At 41.5% G+C, this 21,752-nt stretch overlaps 1 protein-coding gene across 1 annotated transcript; it reads left to right on the top strand.

The window, feature by feature from the left end:
• The first annotated feature begins 3,064 nt into the window (after positions 1 to 3,064).
• Positions 3,065 to 4,840, top strand: LOC147891053 (pentatricopeptide repeat-containing protein At2g13600-like). Its single transcript, XM_087389137.1, has one exon. It carries the CDS (start codon positions 3,065 to 3,067, stop codon positions 4,838 to 4,840), a length of 1,776 nt encoding a protein of 591 aa, XP_087245263.1.
• Positions 4,841 to 21,752: the final 16,912 nt, after the last annotated feature.

Here is a 21,752-nt window from a genome sequence, read left to right as displayed (position 1 = left end):
ATTGATATGAAGTTTTTAGAATTTGTTAAATAGTAAAGTCCTTATAAGTCACATGGTCCTTATAAGGCTTTGATAGAGCATGAATCCATTTATATGTTGCATATAGGTACTACCATTCACCCCTTCTACCATTGGAGGTATGTTGTATCATCCGTGTTAGAACCAATTTCCCATACTGAGGTATGTTTCTCTATTCTTCTTTTTTATATTTTATTTTACTTGATAAGAGTGCCTAGATACTGAGTGCTTGTATTATGCTTGGCCAACCTCAAGAAAACATGCATCATGTTCAATAAAAATCCCCTCTGAAACTCTCTTCCTCAATGCCTTCTTGAATATTTGTGATGCTCTACAATTCCTCTCCAAAAATTGTCAATCCAAGGCCTAGTTCTAGCATCAAGCCACATTCACTATGAGATCATGACCACTAGATGCCCATAGAGCATCAACATCATTGGCATCCAAACTCCCCTCCTCATCATGCCCACTCTCATTGTGCATGGTGCTATGTGAAGGCTATGAGATGTAGCATGCACATGCCCTACCATGATGGGTTTGCTGATAGCAACTACATTAGCACAACGAGCTATTAAAGCATATGTGATGTGGCTCTTCTTGATAGAGGAAATATAAGTGATGGACACTATTAAGCATATCACTACACCTACATGCACCAAGACAAGCAAGAAGTTTACACTCTGCTTACTTAGGAGAATCAATCAATGAAGTGAGAACAATTGAGACTGTAATGAAGGTGTGAGATCACAAAAGAATGAATGAAAGATCCTATATGCACAATGACTTATGCCCGACTTCTGTAAGTCGTGATGTGATCCATCACTCTCGATAGTAGAAGAGGCCTCCAAACTAGTAGACAGTGGTGCAAGGGGAGTAGCAAAATCATGGGGAGTCTCTAAGTTAGGCATAGGAGGAGGAGGAAGAGGAGGAGGTGGAGGAGGAGGAAAGCGAGGTGAATTGGAGAAGGGGGAGGATTGGCATCATCATTAGTAAAGGATCAAGCTTGTTCTCTCCTCTCTATCTTTTTATTCATGAGATTCCCTCTTTCCCTCTTGCTCAAGGACTTCATGGGCAAGGGGTTTCCTATTCCTATCATTTTTCTTTCTTCTATAACTTTGAGAACCATTCTCTATGAAGTCAATAGGAGCTGAAAAGAGATCAAGATGGTGGAGAGGCAAGGAGGACTCATGCTACTCATTTCATTCCTTCATAGTTTGAAGCCTAGTATGCCTTAGGAACTTACACTCCCTTTCCTTGGATTTGATTAAATTTAAGTCATTCTTATAGTTTGACTCAATTGAGTGGTTCTTATATTTGACTCTTGGTTATTTCATATAATTTGAGGTGATTTTAATCAATCAAGATATATAACTATACCATATGATTGAGATGTGATTATAATCAAATCTAATAAGTATACCATATGATTTAATCAAATGCTTGAGAGCCTGTTTTAATCAAGCCATATGACTATAACTAGAGGTGATTTTAATCATAACCATGCTATCCATGCATGTGTGCTGATGATGTGTTATCTAGCTGCACATCAGCTCTATGGACATGTGAGGATAAGGTAGCATGTACTATCTTGCATAAAATGATGTGGCACCATGCAAGTTGATGACATGTCTCACATGATGTGTTGCCTTATATGATGTGGCAAGATGAGGTGGCAAGTAGGGCCTTTGCATGGGTGATGTGGTAGGAAGCACCTTGATGACAAGTCTTTCATGATTTTTCAACACGTATGAGGTCGCAACTCATGATTTGTCAACACGTATGAGGTGGCCACTCTGGTTGGCAAGGTGATGTGGCATGTTGTGTCATCATAGATGAGGTGGCAATATGAGATGGCAATGGAAGGTGACAGCCATGATGATTGTGTATGATGATTTTGGCAAGTGAATGAGTTCACCATTGTTGATGTGGTATCTTGAGGTGGCATTGCGATGTGGATGATGTGGCATTTCATGAATCCTTTGTGTTAGCCTAGAAGGGCTTCTTTTAAAAGACATGTCATCTCATTGGCTATACGAGTAGTTCTATGTCAAGAAAATGGCAACAAGGATAGCCCTCCAAGTCCTTGATGAACACCCCTAGAAGATGTGCAACCTCGATGATCAAAATGAAGGCCCAAGGAGCGGCCTTCGATCTGCTACCTCTAGGATAGAGACTCTATCTCGGTAGGCAACACAACAAAGGTAAGCGCAAGCATCAATAGCATCTAAGCCAAAGGCCACATCTAAGACCTTTTACATGGATAAGTTGCCCAACTCTTTGGTTGCGACTAGGATTGGTCTTCCCATAAACTTGAATTTCCAAGACTAATACCAAGCCTATGGTATTTGGGTAGTGAGGCTTCTCCTTCTATTGAGTATTTTTCATGTAGGGAGCGCACAATTGACCTTTCCTTACTCAAATTTCACCAAAAAAATATTCATAGATTTATCACATCAAGGACTACTATTCTTGTGAGTTTGGATATTTTTTAGACTTGTTTAGTAATTTATACATTTGCTTTTAATTTGTCTAACCAACCCTCTCACAACTTGAGGTAAAAATAAAAAATAGATCTCACAAGATCTAAGTGTTGGATTATGTATTTAACACAAGCCACTTGACCTTATGTGTCCATGAACCCCTACATACTCAAACGTGTAAACAATAATTTGGGTACCTTTAATTAGTTCGTAAAAAATGCATATTTTTAGTATCTTGAACAATTTAATTGATCTTTAATAAAGTAAATTTCCCAAAAATAAACCAAACAATTGGGTTAAGCTCTACATTATGTGAGGTACTCAACGGAGACTACTTCCGGATTCTTGGGCGAACGCGATTGATTGCCTTCGTCCCTTTTGTGGGCTTCACTGCTGCAGCAGCAGAATCCATAGATCATCGTTCAACCCACTAGCAAATTGTCGTGAGGATCTTCATGCCTGCGATTTTCGGTCGTTTCGCCTGAGGTAGTTCTCCGGGTGTGGCTTGGAAGGGCTATGGGATCTAGGCAGTTTAAGGTATCTCTCTCCTTTCGTTTTCACTGGTTATGGGCCCACACCTGAGGCCGCCCCAATGCAGCTATTTCCTTGGTACGGGCAGAGCTGGAAATGCAGTCCACAACAGGTTGCCTAAATTGAATGCTGATAAAGAAACTTCTGCTCATACTGTAGAACGGTTAAGTGAGCTCTCACTGCTTGAGACAAACAATTTGATGCATCTGTATGTTAAGCGGGGGAACTTGGTGGATGCTTGCCATGTATTTGAGAACATGCCAAAGCGCAATGTGGTGTCGTGGAACATTATGATCCTGGGGTATTCAAAGCAGGAAGAAGCAATGCTGGCTTTGGCCTTGTATGCACAGATGCATCAGGAAGGTGTTCAACCAAGTGCTCGAACCTTTATTGGAGCATTGAAGGCTTGCAGTAGCCTGGCGGCATTGGAAGAGGGTAAGCAACTTGATGGGCAATCTGTGATAAAAGGATTGCTGGAGAAAGGTAGAGCCATCCACTCCCAAGTGCTAAAGAGGGGCTTTGAGTCATATGTATTCCTGGGAAACACCCTGGTGGATATGTATGCAAAGTCTAGAAGCATGGAGGATGCACATCGTGTCTTTGCTGAATTGGCTCATCGAGATGTGGTTTCTTGGACTGCCATGATCCTGGGTTATACCAAGCAGGAAGGAGGTGCACTGGCTTTGGAATTTTTTGCACGGATGCAACAGGAAGGTATCCTAGCTGATCAGCGAACCTTTGTCGGTGCATTGAAGGCTTGCAGTGGCATGGCAGCCCTGGAAGAGGGAACAAAGACAAGATGCCTGGAGAAAGGTAGAGCCATCCACTCCCAAGTTTTAAAGAGTGATTTTGAATCAGATATATTTGTGGGAACCACTTTGGTGGATATGTATGCAAAGTGTGGCAGCATGAAGGAGGCACGTCGTGTCTTTGGAGAGCTACCATATCGTAATTTGGTTACATGGACTGCTATGATCGTGGGGCATACTGAGCAAGAAGAAAGTGAGGAGGCTATTAGACTGTATGCGCAAATGGAAGAGCAAGGCTTGTCGGTGGACAGCAGGGCCTTTGTTGCCATCTTGAAAGCATGTGGCAACACAGCAGACTTGGAAACTGGAAAGCGACTACATTTTCAAATTAGCAGAGTTGGTGTTGAAAGTATTGCAACTGTGGCAAACAGTCTTATTGATATGTATTGTAAATCTGGGAGCATGGTTGATGCCCAGCAGTTGTTTGATACACTGCCCACAAGGGATGTTGTTACGTGGAGCTCATTGATTGCAGGATATGCCCGTCAGGGAGAGAGTGGACTTGTGTTTCATTTGTTTGAGAGGATGAGGCAGGATGGCATACAGCCAGATGGGGTCACCTTTCTCAGCCTTCTCACTGTATGCAGTCATGTGGGTCTACTGGACAAGGGCCAGACGTACTTTCAGGTTATGAGTAATCAGTATGGCATTATCCCAACTATTGAGCACTATAACTGCATGGCCGATCTCCTTGGCCGTGCAGGCCAAGTGGACAAGGCAGTGAAAATGGTAGAAAAAATGCCTTTTCAACCCAATATTGTGTTCTGGTTGAGTGTGCTAGGTGCTTGTCGAAAGTGGAAGAATGTAGAGGTTGGAAGGTATGCCTTTGAAAATGCGATGAGGCTGGATAAAAAAATGTTTGCACCGTATATCTTGATCTCAAACATATATGCAGATGCTCACCTGTGGGAGGACCATAATGAGATCCAGGTAATGAGGATAAATGCTCAGGCATGGAAGAAGCCAGAGGTTAGAGTTGGTGGACTGATCTGGATGGAATGATGCATACATTTATGGCAGGGGATAGGAGACATCCCCAAAGCAAATGTATATATGCAAAGCTGAAAGACCTTTCTTTAAAAGTGAAGGAAGAAGAATGCATGTCTGATTTAGACCGTTCCCCACAAGAAATTTATGATGATGCAAAGGAAGATGCAGTATGTGGACACAGTGAGAGGCTGGCTACTGCCTGTGCCCTAATCAATACACCTGAGGGGACAACCATATGTGTCATAAAAAATCTGCGGGTTTGTGATGATTGTCACAATGGCATTGCTCTTATATCAAAAATCGAACGGCCAAATATTATTTGCCGGGATGCAAGTCGCTTTCATACTTTTAAGGACGGAAACTGTTCTTGTGGGAACTACTGGTGACAATGCTGAATCTATAGCAGTGTCTCTGTTCTCTCATGTGGTCTGTCCAGAATGGGGTATGCTGTGCGGAGTGCAATGCATTTTTTTTGGAGGTCTGCTTCATAGAATCTTGCACGCTAGTGGAGAGGATATTGTCCAACCTCAATGTCCAACCTCAATACATGACTTCCCAGTGTTGGTGACAGTAAATTCTTCCTTTTCCTCACTTCAGGATTACAGACGCTTGTCTGAGATTACCTGGGGAAGAGTGATGTGAAAGGCAGACAGCGTAAGAACCAACGGGCCAAGTAGCGTTGTTTGTACTCTTCCTGGAATTAAGCTGTTAAACCGCCCATGAAATTAGTCCCTTTGTCAGTCACTCACTGTCTCTATTGGGTAGCCATATCAAGAAAATATGATCTTGTACAGAAATTTTGCCATGTAGTGGCTGCATTGTTCTTGGTTGCATTGGGCTCTACATAGTCGATGGCATAGTTTATAGCTACCAAATCATGTTGGCAACCCTTGGATGGAAGAGTGATTTATTATTGCACATGGGTGCCCTTGACCAAGCCAAGAGGTTGTATTTTTCATTGGTCTGCTGTGCAGAGACAAGTGCTGGGCAATGGGTTTTTCTGGAGGTCTGATTCATAGAATCTTGCATGCTATGGAGAGGATATTCTCCAACCTCAACATATATCTTTGATGTCCCAAAGTCGGTTCTTCCTCTTCCTCACTCTATGATTACAGAGGCATGTCTGAGATGACCTGGGGAAGAGTCATGTGAAAGGCAGACTGTAAGAAACAATGAGTGTTATTTGTGCCCGTCCTGGAATTGAAACTAGTCCCTTAGACAAAGAGCAACCAGAGAAAGGTGGATTGCTGTTTGCTGAATGCAAGTAAGACGAGAGTACAAGAGAGCAGTGCTGCTGGTTTCCATAACAAGAAAAGGTCTTGTATAGGAAACCATGTGTTGGCTGTGTTGTTCTAGGTTGCATTGGCTCTATGTTCGATCACATAGTTTGTGGCTACCAAATCATATGGGCAATGCATTGCATGGAAGAGTGATTTATTCTTGCACATGGTGCCCTGGTATCTAGCTCCTGGCAACCTTACTTTACCGGGTTGGATAAATCCTATTGGTCCTTATTGGATGCACTCACCAAGTTGGTCCCTGTCAGATGTGCTTTGTGATGAAGCCTTCACATAAATAGTTTGAATATTTTAAATTCAGGATGAGTGGTCTAAAATTTGTAATGTTGAAATCTAAATTATAATCAAGGGAACAATATATGCTTCTTGGTTGTCTGCCACTATAAAAGAGTGGATTTTTCTAGAACTTGCAAATGCATACACACAACAACAAGTTATGCATTTACATACTGGTTTGGTCCAAAGTAAAAAGTATGAAAATCCTTCTATAGCCCTTTGTAGAGATGATTTCTAACATTGAGATACATTCTTAATGTTGCCACAAAGTTTGTAGTGGACACATTTCAATACCATAGAGATGTTCAAAGAGTGTTTAGTTAGGCAACTCAAACTGTAACTAGTGTGTTTCTTTACCAAGACTAGAATGATGCCACTAGCCATGCTTTCATTCTTGGTATTCAAACACCATGGCAGCTGAGCATGCTAGCCATTGGGCAACAATGGGCTTTTGGCCAATGATGCCACATTTGGGACCAACAAATATATGGTAAATTTTTTATATTTTTAGCTTTATGTAGTACCTCAAGTGCTTAATTACTAGAACTCTATAATGGATGATATATTTTTGTACTTCCATTTGTATCGTATCTGAATGTTGATACATATTGGAATAGTGTTCTTGTAGCATGGGTAATTACGTCCTCCTCCAGTACTGAGGAGACAATTTTTTGACTGAAAACCTTCAATTATACCATCTCGACTACAATTGGTCTTGGGAAGCAAATGCCTTCATGATGGATCATGTAGCAGTTGAGTTGCAGGCTATATGGTGGGTAAAGAAATCTATATGTGGGATGGAAAGATCCAAGATTTGCATTTAGTATATGTTTTTTTTCCTCTTGTTTCATGTGGTTTAAACCATACTAGCGGTTTTCATCTTGTCATGTACAATAAGGTATCTCTGATCCCCATTGATCTCTACTTATGGCATGTACAAAGGTGGTAGCTAAAGCATCTTCTTCTAAAAGTTTGAGTTGGCCGACGGGCAACCATGATCAAAGATCTTGGAGGGATCATGGATATGAGGGGGATGGGATTCCAAGAGAGAGTGTATGAGGCTAAAACTTTGTGAAAGAATTGAATTCCAAATGTGCCTAGCATGCTCTTTTTATCGATTATTTCAAGACATGCTTAGATGCAATACAAATCATACACCTAACAATGTTATGCTTTTACTAGTACTTAGCTCTCTAGCATCTCTTGACCGTCACTTATTTTGCCATGTCTTATGAATGTGGATCCATTCTACTAGGACTATGCCTCTTGCTAATCAAGATATGAATGGTGCTATTGAGTCCTTTCACTCTATGTTGAATGCTAAGTTCTTGGTTGGAAAGAAAAATGCATGGAGTCGATGAGTGGTCTGTGGCATGCATTTTCATGTGTGTTTAATGTGCTTAATGATCATGGTAGTAGTAGCCTTTGGTAAAAGAATATAGCATGATAGTTTATGATGCTAGCTTAGTACATTGCTCAGTAAAGGATTTAGGACTACTATCATGTTGGTATCATGAAAATTGTAACAAGGTAGTTGAATAGGACTTGTGGAGTATTTTCCTTGCCACTTGCATGGAGTTCAAGGATAACGGTAAGCGGATATTGATCAAAGGTAGAGGTTGGATTTGTCTGAGTCATTCATGCAAGGGGAATCTTAGCTGATTGCTAAATCAAATCAAGATTCTTGGTCTTCATTTGTGATTAATGTGCTTAGAGTATTGGCTTGCTTTGGCCCTATTCATCTATTGTCAGCATGGACGAGGAACCATGAAGAGCTGGATATGACAAGAGAATGGCCTTCTATGCATGCGTATGGTAAAGAAGCTATTTGGGCAATCAGAATGTTGTTGTCTATAACTTACATAAAATCTTGACAATAGAACCTGAAGTTTTTAATTATGGCAAATCTTGAAAATGTACTCATGGCTATGTATCTCTGGAACACATGTTGTATGGGCAACTTACTGATCAGCATAGTGTGTACATATTTGGGATGTGTTGCTTGTACTTTTCACAAGGAAAAAAATCTTGAAATTTTGACAAGGAAAAAAGCTTATCGAGAGATTTGTCCTTCTAGATCTCTTATGTTCTCATCCATAATTGCCTTGTAGGCCTGCCTTAGACAAATTTTAAGCATTATGGAAACCAACCAATATTTCCCTAGCATATACCTGCTTGCCCATTTCCTTTATTGTAGGGATTAGTGACATAGAAAACCATATGGGTGGATCTAAGGGATTGTTTAATGGACGTCTAATGACTCTAGTGTTCAGTACTTCAATTCTCGAGAAGCTCTACAAAGTGAATATTAAAGCTTTTCTAATAATTATGTTTTGGGTTCCAATCTTGTTTGTAGCATTAGTAAGCCACTTTTTTTATAAATTATTTTATGGGTTTCAACCTTGCTTGCAAAACTAGTAAGCCATGATCATATGCTCTATATCTATGTCATACATGTATACTTTAATAACATCGATGTGTGACACCCCGTCTATCACTTTAACCAGGTTAAGAATGCCATCTTGTAAAATGAGTGTCATGTTATCAAATTTGCACAAAATATATGGCCCTCCTACTAAAAACTGTAGCTTTTCACACAATGGATAAACTAACCACTCAAGATCACCAAACCATCACCTTCCAATAAGTATCAAAACACAACAGTCTCTAAACTATAGAATAGGGTATTAATTGATGATTGTTCTTTTCTTCCTCTTTTGCATGATAATTGGATAGATCCTTTAATGACACATTCTATATTGTAAGAAAAGTGAAAAGAAAGGCAATGATAACAAAAGCTGCTTCAAATCAAATTCAAATTATCATTTACTAATCCTAGAGCTTTAGATAATCCTTTACACCCCATTGAAGTTTGGAATACGTGTCATTTTAATATATCCAACATGTCTTTCTGCCTTTGTCAAAGACAAAGAAACAATTTGTTGCTTGTTTGACAACCATGATGTAACACCATGACCAAGGAAAAATGCATTCCTTGTGTGGAAATTCTAGTCTGATGATCTTTTGCATAGTAATTATCATAGTATCCATGCAACCTTGGATGACTTACTTTGTATTCTATTCCAAATTTTCTTGTACCTCTGGTGTACCTTAAGACTCTCTTGGCTACATTCTAGTGAGACTATTTTGGATTTTCCATAAACTGTGCAAGTGAACTTACTATTGAATGTAGGCTTTGGATCTTTTGTAAGTTTCAAACTCCACTCCATGGGAGTGGTTGTAATCTTGCAATCTGCCATATGAAACTTCTTTAGGAGGATATTGTGACGCCAAAAATTGATATTTTTTATTTGGCATTGGTATTGTTTTCTTCTATGATTGATAAGAGTTTGAGTATCAAGTGATACCCTAGCAGCTCTCACTTATTTCTATTTTCTAAGATATTATATGGGATTGAGAGGATGAGTGGAATGGATCATTGTAAATACCATGTGTATGAATTGTAAATACCTTGGTATGGGGTGAGAGTTATTTGTGTATGGGATATTATGGGGTTTTTAGAAAATAGGAAGAGAGTCATATAAAGAGGTGGGCTCATGTCCATGTGTTCCAATAATATAAGAGAGATCACATGCCAAGCATGTGGAAGGCATGTGGAGGAGTGTGGAGTCAGGAGGAATCCTTCTAAAATCCCTATGTGGAATAAGGAGGATGTGGACATATGGAAAAGAGAGGGTCCCTATGAGACTCTTGACTTTCTCAATATTTTAAGAGTCTTGAGCATATTTTGATGGGACACATGGGAAGAGTAGCCAAAAAGGACATGAATGGTGACATACGGGCTTATGTGATTGATGGAGAAAGGAATCTACACGCAGCAATTGTAAATGGGTGAAGGAGGGTGACAAAATCTCTATAAAAGGAGCCCTCCTCTCTCTTGTTCATCATCTCTTCCACCATTAGGCCTCATGTTGCTGTAGCTCTAGTCTCCTCAAGCCTCTTTCATGAGCCTTCTCTCACTCTTGTAGATATTCTCTTATGTAGACTCTTGAGTCCTCTCTAGTTCATTCTCTCTCTATGAGTAGTCTTGGAGCTTCTACTCCCTCTTGTATGTATGAAACCTCTTCTTCTCCCTTGTGTTTGTAGTATTTTGAGTTGCATTGGAGTGGAGTCTCACTCTATTGGTAATGAAGGTCACTTCAGGTTCTCTCTCTTGAGTGTCTCTTCCCATTTTCCATTGCTTTCTCTCCCAAAGTGCTCAGAAGTGTCGTCTATTCGGCTGCTCTTTGTGCATACATGGTTTATCTATTTCCCAAGCCACAAAGGGGGATCTTTCTTCCCTCCTAGGGGACCTCTATGGGAGTGGGATCTTTGATGAAGTCTAAGCATGGAGGTAGTATTCTCCCAAGTCGGCACCAGTAGAAGGAGTAGGTGTTTTTCATGACAGTCTGACCCCCTGTCAGTATTTTGCTCATAACTTTTTGCTCGGTGGTCCGATTTTGGACGAAACTTATATTAGCAGAAAGATCTCTTCAAGGAACATCATCTTATGTCTTTAGTTATTGTATTAGATGTCAAACCAAAAATCTATGACTCTTTGTGTGTGACCATATCTTTCCAACACCTTCTCTGTTTCTTACAAAACTTATATAAGAGAGAAGCCCATTTCAAGGCACATCTCAATATATGTCTGAATATTTGATATCATGTCTCTGCTGAAAGTTATGGGTCTTTGTGTCTTACGATATTTTGGAGAGTGTTTTGAGGTAATTGTAAAGGTATCTATGAAGGAAGTGCAATGTTTCCCCGGAAGCTATCCATCCGACCCAATGATCTCCTTCAAACTCCTCGATATATATCAGTTCATGTCATGTTAAGCCACAAGATCTTCTTTCAACAACGTATCACTCTTCTCTTTGTGCATACATGGTTTATCTATTTCCCAAGCCACAAAGGGGGATCTTTCTTCCCTCCTAGGGGACCTCTATGGGAGTGGGATCTTTGATGAAGTCTAAGCATGGAGGTAGTATTCTCCCAAGTCGGCACCAGTAGAAGGAGTAGGTGTTTTTCATGACAGTCTGACCCCCTGTCAGTATTTTGCTCATAACTTTTTGCTCGGTGGTCCGATTTTGGACGAAACTTATATTAGCAGAAAGATCTCTTCAAGGAACATCATCTTATGTCTTTAGTTATTGTATTAGATGTCAAACCAAAAATCTATGACTCTTTGTGTGTGACCATATCTTTCCAACACCTTCTCTGTTTCTTACAAAACTTATATAAGAGAGAAGCCCATTTCAAGGCACATCTCAATATATGTCTGAATATTTGATATCATGTCTCTGCTGAAAGTTATGGGTCTTTGTGTCTTACGATATTTTGGAGAGTGTTTTGAGGTAATTGTAAAGGTATCTATGAAGGAAGTGCAATGTTTCCCCGGAAGCTATCCATCCGACCCAATGATCTCCTTCAAACTCCTCGATATATATCAGTTCATGTCATGTTAAGCCACAAGATCTTCTTTCAACAACGTATCACTCTTCTCTTTGGTGCAGACCGGCTTGTTGAGATTATGGCCTTCGCTGATCCTTTCCTTCTCCCTATGCTTGAGTACAACATCACTTGGGATGTTACCATCTTCATTCTCATCTAATGGAGGAAAGTATGGTGTGTTCTCTTGATATAAAAGCTTCTTTTTAATGTCCATTTCCAAGTGATAACTATCTCTATCACTCAGCTCGAAAGCAGTAGGAAGTGAAGAGGTGCATGAAGTTTATTACCCCCAACTTCATGTCACAACTTTTGGTGGAGACGCTGGGTACGTTTGGTATTGGATTCATCCCACCTTGCTAAATGGTCTCGGGTGTACTTGATTGCATGTTATGCCTAGTATAGGCATGTGTTTTCTGATGTGATAAAGAAGATGCCTGGAAGAACTCCGTTAGAAGAGATTGCCACCCGTTTAAGAGAACTAGAAGATTGTGAAGGTGATGCTCAAGCTATTCGCACGGTCATCATGATCATATACTTTATGTTTGCACTCTTGAATATGTTGGTGAATCGACAATGTCGGCAGTAGGCACAATGATAGATTGGGGATTGTTTCATGCATTAGCAGCTTGGTGTGAAGAAGAGTCGAGTCTTTGGGTAGTTTTTGACTATAACAGTGGAGTGGTAATTCTCAATGCTTTCAACTTTTTTTGCTATGCAAATGATGAAGAGTACAATATCTTGAAGCTGTTATGTGCACTTCCAATTGTGAGAAGGGTGATTCTTGAATACATGTATACATAATGTTTTCACGGTGCTGGTTGGTCACTTATTTTTGAAGATTTTATTGAGGATCACATTGTGGAGGGCTTTCAACAAGTGGTTATGCATATTAAGTTGGTCTTAGTATACTAAGGCTCTGTGGGATCTTGTTGAAATATTATTTGGATCTTGGTGTTTCCTTTTTGTGTTTCATCATGATGAAGATTCCATTGTTTCGAGGGACCCAAGGGGAAGACCTAGAGTCTTATCTTTGGGATTTTGTTCGAGGATGCCAGCTTTTTGGATGGTCCATGAAGGATCGAGCGGAGATTTTGTCTGATTTTCTTGAAGGTGTAGCCTTGAGTTGGCATGAGGCCTTGCTGGACTCTACCAAGGAGGACTAGGACTAAGTGGTGGCTACGATGAAGCAGAGATTTGGGGCAGTGGAGTCGCCAAATGCTTTGATGTTGCAGTTGGACCGGTTCTATCAAGAAGAGGGTGAGATGGTCTCTGTGTTGGCAATCCGATATGAAACTTTAAGGACAAAGTATAAAAGGGTAGCTTTGGGAGCTGTGGCATCTGCATCATGGGCCCCTCAAAGTCTCGTAGGGATGGAGCACTTAAAGATGAGCAAATTTGTTATGGCTTTGGAGCCTCGTCTTCGCTTACTTGGAGGCACTTCGCATTGCGACCAAGAAAGAAGCTTCTCTAAAGATCGAATCCTCTTTTGTATCTTCAATAGCTTCAACTTCTAAGGTGGAGGTAATGGGCACTCCTTAAGTACCAAAGTCCTCTGAGTTAGATCCTAATTGAAGGCAGAGTTTGCTGATTTAAAATTGCATTTGGTTAATGCATGACAACCTAGAGCACCAAAGAGTGAGGATAAGCCTCAAGATAAGAGTGGGGTCACTTGCTATGAATGTAATGAAAAAGGTCACTATTGCCCCGAGTGTCCTAGATTGAGAAAGAAAGAAGAAAAACAAGTATCCTTGTTAGAAGCTTCTTGAGGGGATGAGGAAAGAGAGGTAATGATGGCTAAACAGGGGCGTGGTAAAGCAAAAGAAGAAGAAGAAAGCAAGGAAGAAGTAGAGGAGGAACATTAGGAAGAGGAACGCCGTATTAAGAAAAAGAGGGCATCTAGAAGGAGAATTAGCCAGTCAGACTTTCCTTTAGGACAAGGCATTGGAAGCTATGACTTGTTGTCCGACCTTAAAGAAAAGGAAGCTCATATCACCTTTGGTCAATTACTTGCTTTGTCTCCAAAACTATGAAAAAAATCAGGAAAGCTAGCAAGCACAAGAGTGTCAAAGAAGAAAAAGAAGAAAAGTGCCATTCCTATTGTTAAAAAGGTAGATATAGATGTTGGTGATGATGTACCTGTGGTTGATGTGATCATTGATGGTCAAGTGATTTCTAATGTTTACATTGATGGAGGTGCATCGATTAATGTCATGAGTGAGAAGACCATGATAGATGCTGATTTAAAATACTCTAGTACTACCTCTCCTTATCGCATCAAATTGGCTGACAACACTAGGGTAAAGACCTTGGGAGTTATGAAGAATCTAGAAGTGGATGTATGTGGAATTTTTGTGCCGACTACTTTTCAGGTCATCCCTACCAAGCCAGATGCACGTGCCTATCCATTGATTTTGGGAAGGCCTTGGCTATGCAAGGTGAAGGCTGTTCAAAAGTGGGATACTGGAGAATTGATTTTGTAGGGAAATGATAAGAATGTGCGTTACAACATCAGAAGTCGCAAAAAGGAAGTTGTCAAGGAGTCATCTTCAACATCAGACAATTCGAGCTCTAACTTAACCGATGAAGAAGAAGAGACAGGGTGTAGCTCCGAGGAGTCCAGCTCAGAGGGTGAGGTGGAAGGAGTGGCCTTTGGTCTTTGTCTTGGTGCTGATCGGGATGAGTCAGGAGGGAACAACGTGGTGGTACAAGAAGATCTTGTAGAGACACTTTAGGTGGAGGATGTGGAGCGCACTAAACGACGCCAACGCAATGAAGAGCTTCTTGGTGATTCTCTATCAGGTAGTGAGAAGCTCCAGTACTTGGATATGCTAGATGATTTCCCATATCTCTTTGCAACAAGCTATTCATAGGTTCGACCAATCTCTCTTGTGGAGCAAAAGATTGAGTTGAAGCCAGAAAGCAAGCCAGTTGTGCAATGCTTAAGGCGATTGGGGGTGATCCAAGCTGAGGCACTGAAGAAAGAGGTAACACAACTACTTGAGGTGGGATTCATCTTTCCTGTTGATGATTTAGAATGGATATCTCCTATAGTTGTCACACCAAAGAAAGGAAATAAGTGGCGGGTTTGTGTGGACTTTCATCCTTTGAAAACATGCACTAAGAGGAATCATTTTCCTTTGCCATTCCAAGATGAAATACTAGACCAAGTAGCAGGGCATGAGATGTATTTCGTATGTGATGGGTATTCTAGGTACTTTCAAATTCGTATTTAGGAGGAAGATCAAAAGAAAACATCATTTGTCACACCTTGGGGAGTTTTTGCTTATAGAGTGGTGCCTTTTGGGTTGACCAATGCACCAACTACATTTCAAAGGTTCATGAGTCAAGTGCTCGAGCCTTACTTGGGAAAGTTCATAAGGGTGTTTTTGGATGATTTTTGCATTTATTCTCAGCGCATAGAACACATGGAGAAGTTAAAGATGGCCTTAGCTAGGATTGATGAAGCAAAAGGGTGTCTAAATTCTAGCAAGTTTCATTTGGCTCAAACAAAAGTAGTCTTGTTGGGGCATATTGTCTTTAACGAAGGCCTGCAAATGGATCCTGACAAGGTTCAAGCAATCATGGCATTGCCAAGTCCTAAGAGTGTTACTGGTGTTCACGGAATTCTAGGAAAAAGCAAGTATTATCAACGCTTTTGTGATGAATTCACAGGGATAGTGCATCCCATGAACTTGTTGACAAGAACAAGAGTTTCTTTCCAATGGGGTGTGGACCAACAAGAGTCTTTTCAGCAACTTAAGGAGGCCATGAGTAAGGGCCCAATATTGAAGCCCCCTGATTGGTCTCAAGACTTTTATGTAAATCCAAGTGTATCTTTGCATTCAGTTGGTGCTATATTGCTATAAAAAGGAGAGGCAGGTAGAATGCAACCCATCTATTATGCCAGCCTATTATGCCAGCCGACAGCTTACAGAGGTGGAAACTGAGAGTGCTCTCAACGCAAGCAAGAACGGAAGAAGGAGAGAGAGAGACAGAGAGCCACACAAGTTTGGTGGGTGCAGAACCACCCTAATCTTTTTTTTCATTCATTTATATATGTGTTTGAGTATTGTACATAACTGGGGTAAAGGCACAGTGAACTTTAACCCCCACAACCTCCCACTTAAAGGACAATGTGCCTTTAAGGGAGAACAACTAGTGAGCATACTATCCAATGCCCATCAATACACGACAATACTCAAACCGCTGACTAGGTAGACTCTTCGTCAGCATATCTGCAGGGTTATCATCTGTATGAACCTTGACAAGCTCTATGCACTTGTCCTCAAGTACCTCCCTGATGAAATGGTACCTGACCTCAATGTGTTTGGTCTTTGCATGAAAGACCGGATTCTGTGCTAGCTGAATAGCACTCATGGAATCACTATGCAATGTCAGTACACCTGTATGAATCCCCAAATCTCCCACGATCAAGCCATATAGCCTCCTTGCAACCCTCTGTGGCTGCAACATACTCAGCCTCTGTGGTAGACAAAGCAACGCACTTCTGTGCGCGAGACATCCACGACACTGCACCACCTGCAAAGGTGAACACATAACCAGAAGTGGATCTCCTACTATCCACATGCCCTGCATAGTCTGAATCTGTGTACCCAAGTACACGCATGTCTCCTTTACCAAAGCAGATGCACATCTCGTTGGTACCCTTCATGTACCTCATGATGCACTTAACTACCTCCCAATGCCTCTTTCCTGGATTAGCCATATACCGGCTAACAACTCCCACTGCAAATGCAATGTCTGGTCTAGTAGCTATCATAGCATACATAAGACTCCCAACTGCTGATGCATAAGGAACCTTGGCCATCATGGCCTTTTCCTCATCTGATTTGGGACTATCTGTATGACTCAGTTTCACATATGGAGGCAATGGAGTACTCACTGCCTTCCCCCCCTCCATATTGAAACGCTGTAATACTTTTGTAACACACTCTTTTTGTGAAAGCCAAAGGAGTTTCCTACTCCGATCACGTGTGATGCGCATACCAAGAATATGACCTGCAAGTCCCAAATCCTTCATATCAAAGGCCTCATGCAACTTGGCCTTTAATGCATCTAGCTCATAAGTATTCTTGCTAGCCAATAGCATATCATCCACATATAGTGCCAAGATTATCAGGCTATTATCCTTAGCCCTTTGAGTGTAGAGGCAGTGATCAATTTCACTCCTTCTAAAACCCTGGGACCGAATGAAAGCATCAAACTTCTGATACCATTCTCTAGGTGCTTGCTTAAGACCATAGAGACTCTTCTTCAGTTTGCAAACTAAATGCTCTTTGCCCTTTTCTTCAAAGCCTTCCGGTTGCACTATGTAAATTTCCTCATGCAAATCCCCATGCAAGAAAGCTGTCTTGACATCCATCTGCATAAGCTCCATATCCTCTGATGCCACTAGTCCAAGCATGCATCTAAGTGTGGTCATCTTCACAACCGGAGAGAATATCTCATCAAAGTCTACACCCTTCTCTTGCTTGAACCCTTTAGCAACCAAACGGGCCTTGTACCTAGGCACATCATCACCTGTGACCTTCATTTTGTAGACCCATTTACATGGCAATGCTTTCTTTCCATGTGGCAAAGAAACCAAGTCCCAAGACTTATTCTTCATAAGTGAACTCATCTCTGATTGCATAGCATACTCCCACTTGCGTTGATCCTCACGCATCATAGCCTCTTTGTAGCAAGAAGGCTCCCCGCAATCAGTAAGCATCACATAGTCTACCCCTAGAACAAACCTATCAGGCGGTCTAGACACTCTAGATGATCTTCTCAAGGGCATTTCAGCTTGCTGTCCCACTTGCATATCAGCCACATTTGGCTCATCATTTCCACCAATAGATGATCCATCATCTACCCTTGATTGTATACCTGTGGGAGTACTTGGTTGTACCATTTCTTGCACATTTGGTGCATGGACAGCTTGCTGTCTATCAACATATGCAGGTGGATTCACATCCTGGAAAGTGATTCTCTACATTTCCACATCCCTCATGGGTGCCTTATGCATCTTCTTCTCATTGAAGACCACATCATGGCTGCATATGATCTTCTTTGCTTCTGGATCCCAGAGACGATAGCCCATCTCTCCACTTTCACCATAACCCAGAAAGATGCATTTCCTAGACTTAGGATCTAGCTTCTTTCGAAGCTCTTTTGGCACATGTGCATATGCCTCACACCCAAATATATGCAAATGAGAGTAAGAGGGCTTCTTGCCACTCCATGCCTCTTCAGGAATACCACCATCCAAACTCTTACTAGGTGATCTATTGATCACATGCACTGCAGTCTTCATTGCCTCAGCCCAAAAACCATCAGAAAGACTTGCATTGGAAAGCATGCATTGCAACCTTTCTTGAATGGTACGGTTCATCTTTTCTACAACTGGATTTTGCTCTGGAGTACAAGGGGATGTAAGCTCCCTCTTAATCCCACGAGTATCACAGAAATGTTGAAAGTCATGAGAGAGATACTCTCCACCATTGTCAGTCCGTAGGCATTTAAGCGTTCTACCTGACTGATTCTCAACCAAGGCCAGCCATTTCTGAAATACCTGGAACACATCACTCTTCCGAGCTATAGCATAAGCCCACACTTTCCTAGTTGCATCATCAATGAATGTCACATAGTATTCAGCCCCGCCTAATGACCGTGTAGGCATGGGACCACATACGTCTGAATGCACCAAATCAAGCATTTCAAACTCTTTCTTTCCCCTTCTTTTATGGGCTGATTTAGTCTGCTTCCCATAGAGACAGTGCTCACAAAATTCAAAATCAGAGAAACTCAAATGCGGTACATAACCCAAACGGCATAAGAGTTTCATTCCATTCTGGCTCATGTGCCCCAACCTGCAATGCCACAAAGAAGTACTGGGCTGCTCGGTTATTGCAACAACATGATCAAATACCCCTGATACATGTAAGGGATACAAAGTCCCACACTTGGCACCCCTAGCCAAAAGCATAGAGCCCTTTTGAATTTTCCAACTTTGAAAGCCAAAAGTGGTGTGAAAACCAGCATCATCTAGCTGACCCACTGAAATAAGACTCTTGGTGAGCTTAGGCACATGTCTCACATGTTTCAAAACAAATGCAGACCCATTTGCAAAAGAAAACTTTATGTCACCTGCTCCCACTATGTCACATGCATAGTCATTTCCAAGATGCACACAACCTGTCTTTCCACTATCATAAGTAAAGAACCATTCCCTATGGGGAGTAACATGGAATGAAGCACCAGAATCCAAAATCCAATCCTGGGAATATGCATCATCTGAAGTGGTAAGCAACTCTGTAGATAAACTAGACATGAAGAGAACGTCATTGTCACTATCATGTGTGACTGCATTGATCTCCTCGATCTTCACTTTTCCTTATTCCTCCCTTGGACTCTCTTCCTTTTGATTTGCACCCCAATTTGCATTCTTTTTCTTATCCCTTTGCTCTCTTTTTAGCTTGTAGCAATCCTTTTTCATATGGCCCTTCTTGCCACAGTGGTAACACTCAATGTTCCATGCCCTGGATTTGCTACGTGACTTCCCTCTTTCTTGGGACTTCCCCCTGAATTGTGATCTGCCCCTTTGTACATTTAAGGCTGCATCCTGCTTGTTGCCATCCATAGACTTCCATCTAATCTCCTCGGCCAACAAGCTACCCACAACATCATCAAATTTCAGCACTCCACCAGGTGCAGAGTTACTGACAGCTGTACGGAAGGTATCCCATGAGGATGGCAATGAACATAAGAGAAATATTGCCTTAGTCTCCGCATCAAAATTCATTTTTTGAGCCTGAAGTTGGCTGAAAATAATATTGAATTCATTCAAGTGAGAAGCAATGGAGACCCCTTCCTTCATTTGCAGCTCAAACAACCTCTTCATGAGGTAAACTTTATTAGAGGCAGTTTCCTTCTCATAAGTGGCACACAGTTTCTTCCACAAATCTTCCGTAGTCTGCTCATTTACTACTGTGAAATAAACTGACTCTGCAAGATGAAGTCTAATAGTAGACTTTGCTAATGCATCCAACTCATTCCAATCATCCTCAGACATATTTGCAGGCTTAGCTTCAATCCCTGCCAAGGGTTTAATCTGCTTCTTTTGAATAAGCACATCCCTTATTTGTTCTTTCCACAAAGAAAAGTTTGTCCCATCAAACTTTTTAATGCTGAAAAACTCCTTTTCAGGCATGGAAGAGGATGCCATGATGCAAATAAAGCAAAATCCCAAATGCTAGTACCTGCAAGAGAGAATCACACCAAATACTAGGTGCACCAAATGTGTATGCCACAATAGACTGAAATATCACCAAAGCTCAAAGCTCAAAGCATCAAAAGATGCATCTGACTCATGTGCATATACTATGCATCCATATGAGCAAATCTGGCCCAAAAGAAAATGCCAATAAGTGCCAAATGACTCAAGCATAAACACTGTCCACTGGCATATGCATCAATAATGTCTCATCCAAGAGAGCATAGCACTATCAGTGCATCACTTGCAATGTTTCAAAGCTGTCCCTCAGCATAAAATAGCATCCATGTGCAAAGCGTCCATAAAAAATAGCATCCCACAAGGCAATTTGGGCCTATCAGCGCATCCAACAAGGACCGCAATGCATCCAAATGGCCTATAAATCATCCATTGCAACCCAATGCATACCACGAATGAGCGCACACTGCTCAAACTACAACCAGAGTGATCTGCATAAGGTATGCTCAAGAAATCATAGTCCCATGGTAATGAGCGCTACTGAAAATAGAACCTGAGATGCTTCAAAACATGGGCGCCATTGCATAATCGGACTCAGCAAGAAAATCTGCAAATATCTCTCTTCTGCCAAAACTCCAAAATCCCAACCGATGAGTGAGAAATGGGAGTCAACACTTATCCACTGCCATGTGGCATAAATCTAAGGTTTCAAAACCTTAGTATGAAAAATGCATAACAGAGAGACGAAATCGAATACGCAGAGATTTATAACTCTGAAAATCCTCCACCGAATCACGCAAGAACTGATAGGTAGGGGTTTTTGTGCGTCCGGAACGCAATGGGACAGACGGTTTTGGAAACCGTGGTCTCAATCACTGGGTCCAACACACGGACTGAAAAACGTTTTTGGAAACAGAGCTATCTGTAGACTCCACCGGAGTGCGAATGATGAGCAACATAGAAGTTTTAGGACCTCCTGAGTCCACCGGAACTGACAGATCTGCAAATGGTTGCTCCAAACTTGAGTTCCAACACCCGGGCAAAAAACGCAGGAACTGACACAGTGAGTCAAAAATCCAATGAAATGATCCCAGATTCAAGAATGAAGGTGTTTCCAAGCTCCTGAAGTAATGTGGACACCAAACGCAAGCAATAGTTGCCTCTACAAGTCAATACGGAGTCTCTGTCATCGAACGGAACAGGAAAAAGCTCAAAAAACGACTTTTTCTTTGAAAGCTCTTAACAGGCTCTCAAAACCACTTCGCAAAGCCAAAGTGACTTTTCCAAAGGTTCCTCCAAGGTCTCTGCACACTCGGATGCAAGTAAAGTCACCCACAAAGCTTCCCACAAAGCTTCTCCTTCCTCCCACAGAGCTACTAAGCTTCCAAGCATTCACGCACGCTTAGCTAGATCACCCGGGCTCTGATACCAATTGAGAGTGCTCTCAACGGAAGCAAGAAGGGAAGAAGGAGAGAGAGAGACAGAGAGCCACACAAGTTTGGTGGCTGAAGCTCTTGGAAAATTCAAACAGTGGCAAAAGATGGTGGAAAACGAAAGCGGGCTGAAGGTAAAGAAGCTTCGCACGGATCGAGGAGGAGAGTTCCTGTCAAAAGAGTTCGACACATACTTGCACGAGAATGGCATTAAGCGCCAACTCACGACT

This window comes from Dipteris shenzhenensis, chromosome 18 (assembly GCF_047967505.1).
Source record: "Dipteris shenzhenensis isolate YYH24624 ecotype China chromosome 18, Dip_SZ_1.0, whole genome shotgun sequence".
Taxonomy (NCBI): Eukaryota; Viridiplantae; Streptophyta; class Polypodiopsida; order Gleicheniales; family Dipteridaceae; genus Dipteris; species Dipteris shenzhenensis.
The sequence above is the reverse complement of the archived record's forward strand: the minus strand, read 5'-3'. Positions and strand labels throughout refer to the sequence as shown.